Source organism: Nicotiana sylvestris, chromosome 10 (genome assembly GCF_000393655.2).
Source record: "Nicotiana sylvestris chromosome 10, ASM39365v2, whole genome shotgun sequence".
NCBI classification, from domain to species: Eukaryota; Viridiplantae; Streptophyta; class Magnoliopsida; order Solanales; family Solanaceae; genus Nicotiana; species Nicotiana sylvestris.
In genome coordinates, this window is record NC_091066.1 from 40,075,852 (window position 1) to 40,081,851 (window position 6,000).

The window sequence follows — 6,000 nt, forward strand, 5'->3', positions numbered from 1 at the left end:
ATTTCAAAGTCTTCTTAAGAATTCCATGTGATTTGGTGCTAAACTCGTAATTCTAGGTGTTATTTTGGCGATTTGATTGCATGAACAAGTTCGTATGATATTTTAAGACTTGTATGCATGTTTGGTTTGGAGCCCCGAGGGCTCAGGTGATTTTCGAATAGGCTACAGGGTGTTTTGGAACTTAGAAAATTTTGCTGGTATAGCTGAACTTGTTGCAGGCCTCTGATCTCGCATTTGCGAGATCAGGCATCGCAATTGCGAATCATGCAAATTCCTCATTTGCGAGGCTTTTATCGCAAATGCGAAGAAAAACTGGGCCAATAGTTCTCGCATTTGCGAGGTTACCTTCACAATTGCGAAGGGAGTCTGGGAGGGGTAATGATCGCAAATGCGATCTTTTACTCGCATTTGCGAGGTTCAGTGATCGCAATTGCGACACTTTTCTCGCATTTGCGAAGGCAGTATGACTGTAAAGGGCTTCGTAATTGCGATAACTCCTTCGCATTTGTGAAGCTCAGGTCGCAAATGCGACATCTGCAACAGTGTAAAAGGGACTTAGACGGGATTTTTGATTCATTTCCCAAATTTTCAAAACCTAGACCTCAAGGAGCGATTTTCAAAGACCATTTCTTCCCCAAATCATAGGTAAGTGAATCTTAACTTATTTCTTTCAATCTTTCACTTCTTTTAACAAGATTTCAACCTAGAATCTAGGATTTTCATGGTGGAATTGGGAATGTTGGGTAGAAACTAGGGATTTCAAAATTTGGAGATTTAGACCTCAAATTGAGGTCGGATTCCAAAACCAATTATATATCCGGGCTCGGGGTGAATGGGTAACCGGATTTTGATCCGAGTTTTGGGTTTGGACCAAGCGGGCCCGGGTGTTGACTTTTTCAAAAAAGGCCTAAATTGAATTTCTTGCAATCGTGGGTAGTTCCTAAGGCTTAATTGAATTGTTTGGTTGGTAATTTGCTAGATTCTATTGGTTCGGAGGCTTGTGTGAAGGGAAAAACGGTGATTGAGCCTTGAGTTTGGCCGTGGAAACGAGGTAAGGGTCGTGGCTAACCTTAGCTTGAGGGATTAAGTATTATTTTCTTACTTGTTACGTGTTTGTATGTTGAGTACAACGTATAGGTGAAGTGACGAGTATCTACACGTTGTTGTCGAGTCATAGCATGTGAGTGAGTCTTATTCTTGTAAATGTTATATTCTTGATCATATTATTCATGTTTAGATTATCTATTCGATGTGTTGAGCCATTTCCTATCATGTTTTACTGAATTTGGTTTTGATTGAGCATTGACTCAAAGTTGAGGTTGGTATTGTGGAGCTACATGATGAAGTAAGACTTGATGTTGTCATTTCTATCTCTTTATTATTGTTGTCTCTTGTTTTGGTGAGGTTGAGTGATAAATCACGAAGGGTGATGTCGCGCACGTTCCTATTATTTACATGGTGAGGTTGAGCGATAAAGCACGAAGGGCGATGCCGTGCACGTTTCTATTATTTATATGGTGAGGTTGAGTGATAAAGCACGAAGGGTGATGCCGTGCACATTTCTATTATTGATTATCTGGTGAGGTTGAGAGTAAAAGCACGAAGGGTGATGTCGTGCATTTTCTGTTAGCTGTGTTTACTTATTATTACCGGTTCAAGGTGCACTGGATGTCCAAATTTCCTCTATTGCTGTTGCAACCCCCATTAGCGTGCTTCCTCTCCCGTAAATTTTGTTTAGCTTCTATTAGTTGTATTCTGCTAGTATATTATTTAATTGCACAAGTTATGCATGTGTCTTGTCTTAGCCTCGTCACTACTTCGCCGAGGTTAGGCTCGACACTTACTAGTATATGGAGTCGGTTGCACTGATATTGCACGCTGTACTTTCTGTGCATATTTCGGTACCGGGCCGTGTTGACCTGATTTGAGTCGATGCCTTCAATCCAACATGAGACCCAAGGTAGATCTGTCGGCGTTCGCAGACCCTGGAGTCCCCTTCCAGTTATTCCAGTTTACTGTTTCTTTTTAATTCAAAGAGAGTTGTATTTTCTTTCAGCCAGTATTTGTAGTGACTCTTAGAAGTTCGTGAATTGTAACACCAGTTTCTGGGTAGTTGCGTATAAGTACTTAGGTTATTATGAAGTTTTGCACTCCTTTTAATCTATTTTGATTTAATTGCTGTTATTTACTGATTTGGTCAAGGGTTAGCGTATTAAATCTTTAACTGTTGGCTTGCATAACATCTGAAAAGTTAGGCGCCATCACGGTCCCGACGGTGGAAAATCCGGGTCATGACAGGAAGTTTGTCTTAAAGACCCCTGTCCTGATGCACTCACATTCAATGAGGTTGACTCAACAGATAAGTGGCTAACTGACCTAATCTCTCTTTGTTTTTCATTCAGAACTAGAAGTGAAAATGCTTGTGCCAAGCTTGGCAATGGATTCATCATAAGTATGCTGCCTCGAACTACTGTATATACCTCATTCAGTCCCATAAGGAATTGTATCAGCCTCCTATCTTGCTCAACTTTGTACATACTCTCTTTTGCACCACAATTACAGGTGCAACTACACTGAGTCCTTTTGTTCAAAGTAGTAAGCTCTTCCTAGAGCTTCTTCAACTTAGTATAGTAAGTAGTGATATCAAGAGTACCTTGGGAAAGATCGTTGATTTCCTTCTGAATTTGATACAACCTAGCTCTATTATCTTGTTCATAGCGATCCTCCAGTTCCTTCCAAAGTTCAACATCATCATTTGCATATTCTACACTGTCTGCGATTTCCTTAGAGAGTAAATTTAGGATCCAAGGGGTCACCATATTATCGTATCGCTCCCATTGTTGAAATTGTGGTGACGAAGGATCTGGTTGTTTGCACTCACCGCTTATAAAGCCTAATTTGTTCTTCACAGATAGCCCCCTCAATACACTTCTCCTCCAAGATCTGTACCCTATTCCATCAAAAGCAGTTGAAACAAGCATAGCTCCTGGATTATCAGACTGGTGAAGGTATAGAGGGTTACTTGGATCAATTCCTATGCTTATCGCAGTAACAATGGCGGTAGTTTCCACTCCAGTGGAATCGTCTTGGTCAAGGAGGGCCTTGATCGAACGAAATTGATTAAGAAAACAGAGGAATTTTCAACTATCACGATTTTGACAGCAAATCGTTAATGAATAAAATGAAATTCCCAAAATTAGGGCAAATTTTGAAACCTAATGAAATCGAACAAGGAGACAGATCAAAATGACGAAATGTAGGGGAAGTTGATGTGCGAGATTAACCTTGCTATGATACCATGTAAAGATCGTCACTAAAAATCAGAATAACCGAGCTCAATCATGTCTGCCATGGTGAGTAGTAAAGCTTCTAGAACTGAGAGAGAATGAGAGGAAGAAAGAAGGTGGAATCGATGAAAATGAAGCTCAAATCTTATTGATACAATACAAAGTATATTTATACAATTTTGTACAGTTAGCACTATTAACAAACCAATACTAATTAACTGTCTAACTGCTCCAGCTAATTATCTGGTTATGAAGAATAAAGACTAAATATTAATTAAATAAGATATCTCAATAGTCCATCGAGCCAAACATATATTATCCGGTAGCCGCAAATTGACCCATACAAGTCAGCCTAAAAACAAGTAGAAGGGCAAATCCACAATAATTACCAAACACGAGAAGCTCGTTCATATTTCAACATCACTCGATCATTCATTTGCAGCGGTTCAGATCCAAATCCACAGCAGTTTAAAGGCTTTTAATCTTCCAGTTTGATCTTCTTCATAGTTCTTTCACTTTCTAGACTCCGTTGCAATTCGCTTTCTTAATTACTTTCTCCGGCACCGACGGCGGCACGTACACAGATTCATTTACGAGAATCGAAATCTCTTCTTAAGGGTTGTTTATCAATCGAATTACAACCTAACAAATCCACTTATTTACTTCAATTACTATCTCTATTTGAAGTTACAGTTTAAAATTTCATTCGCAAATATCGAATCAGAAGGGATAAGGTTCAAATAAAGAGAACCAATTCTGTAAAATAAGCTGGTGTCTTGTAGTTGCAAGGTGTTTGGAGCCACATTTAGACTTACCTCCTGCCAAAGGTAGGCAAACATTTGGAATATGCTAATGTTTTATACCCTCTTTTATTTATTTCTCTTCTTCGTTTTGTATAAGCGTGGGACAAAAATACTAGAACGCCTCAAAAGCTTCAAGCTTGAAAGCTGATTCCATTCAACTGTACATTACTTCAAGTGCTTATTTGTTACAATAGACTTCGAATTCTCAAAAGAATGAGGATCATAGAACTATATTACAAGAAGAGTTGTGATAGATTATATGTCATAGTAAGATTAATATACAACTATGATTGATCTTCCAAATAGTATATATATGAAATATATACAAAATAGATTGTCACAATACAAAAAATATACTAAATAGATTGTCACTATACAATCTATATACAATAGATTGTCACTATACAAAATATATACAACATAGATTGTCTCTATACAAAAATATACAAAATAGATTGTCAATGTAAAATTTATATACAATAGACTATCACAATACAAAATAGAATGTCACTATACAAATTATATACAAAATAGACTGTCACTATACAAAAAAATATACAAAATAGACTGTCACTATATAATTTATATAAGATAGATTGACACTATACAAAAAATATACAAAATAGACAGATTATACAAAAAATATACTAAATAGATTGTCACTATATAAAATATACTGTCACTATAAAAAAATATATAAAATAGACTGTCACTATACAAATAATATACAAAATAGACTGTCACTATACGAAAAATATACAAAATAGACATTTCAGTCTATTAAATGTAATATGTTTGGGGCGAAGGGCCATTTCATATAAATATGGAAAAACATGGGTTACTAAAATTTTGAGGGGCTACGTAGGGTAGTTTTCTCAAAATCTTTTATGTAATTACTATTGTTATGGCAATGTCCAAAGAAATGGAGAAAGAGAATTATCTTTAATTTTTTATGATTATCAAGGGGCCGTAAAACGGTTGATGTAGAGGATCAAGGGTTGTAAGTGTTTGCCGCTAAATACTACTCCTCTGTTTCCACCTTGATTTATCATCTCTATTAAAGCACCATGCCATCCACTAATTAGAAATGGATCTAGTATATAATAGGGGTGGACAATAGGTCGGTTCGGTTCGGTTATGAATATTATCGGTTTAGCATATCGGTTATCGGTTTATAAATTTGATAAACCGATAACCAAACTGATAAGATATCGGTTATCGGTTATCGGGTATCGGTTAATCGGTTATTGATCATTATCGGTTCGGTTATCAGTTTACCCGATAAGATAACTCAATTTAGAGTTAAGCAAAAAAGAAAAGATAATTCACCGGAGTTAAGCAAAAAAGAGAAGAATTCACATGTAGCATACTAAAGACTTATGCTAGGAGTAACTAGTAAGGTCTATGAAGAATGAAGATGAAGCAACTGAAGAGTGGGGTTGAGAAAGAATATGAGAGAATGAACTGAAGCCATGACATTTGTATATACTTAAGGATAAAGTCGTAATTTTATTAATTCTTATTGGGTTATCGGTTAACCCATTAACAAAAATTGGCAAACAGAGGCCCGAACCGATAACCCAATAGAAAAAAAATTCTAAACCATTATCGAACCGTTAACCCAATAACCCGATACCGATAACCCAATAAAAAAGTAACTGTTCGGATTATCGATTTTTACCCGATATATGCCCAACCCTAGTATATAAACTTTATACTGTTGATCTTTAAGATTGTTTAATTAAACTTATTGCACTTTTGAAAAGTATGAGATTACAATTTATATTCCTTGAATTTTTTATAATTATACATGTATAAATATAAATATAAATAAATGTACCGGTAGCAAACCCGTTACATCTGTTTCTTAGTAAAATAGCACGGGCTAGCAAATTTTCGGACTAGTAATT

The 6,000-nt window shown here is 36.4% G+C and overlaps 1 protein-coding gene across 1 annotated transcript; it reads right to left on the reverse strand.

Annotated features, from left to right (window-relative positions):
* Positions 1-2,606: 2,606 nt before the first annotated feature.
* LOC138879221 (uncharacterized) lies at positions 2,607-4,126 on the reverse strand. The gene is made up of 2 exons (XM_070158820.1): positions 4,103-4,126; positions 2,607-3,101 (listed from the first exon to the last, which is right to left on the reverse strand). Exons 1-2 carry the CDS (start codon positions 4,124-4,126, stop codon positions 2,607-2,609), a joined length of 519 nt encoding a protein of 172 aa, XP_070014921.1.
* Between the last annotated feature and the right edge of the window lie 1,874 nt (positions 4,127-6,000).

Coding starts and splice junctions, on each gene's coding strand:
- LOC138879221 (XM_070158820.1), bottom strand. CDS start 4,126: ATGTTTGCCTACCTTTGGCAGGAG. Junction 3,102..4,102: donor TTGCCTACCTTTGGCAGGAG/GTAAGTCTAAAT, acceptor CGTTCGATCAAG/GCCCTCCTTGACCAAGACGA.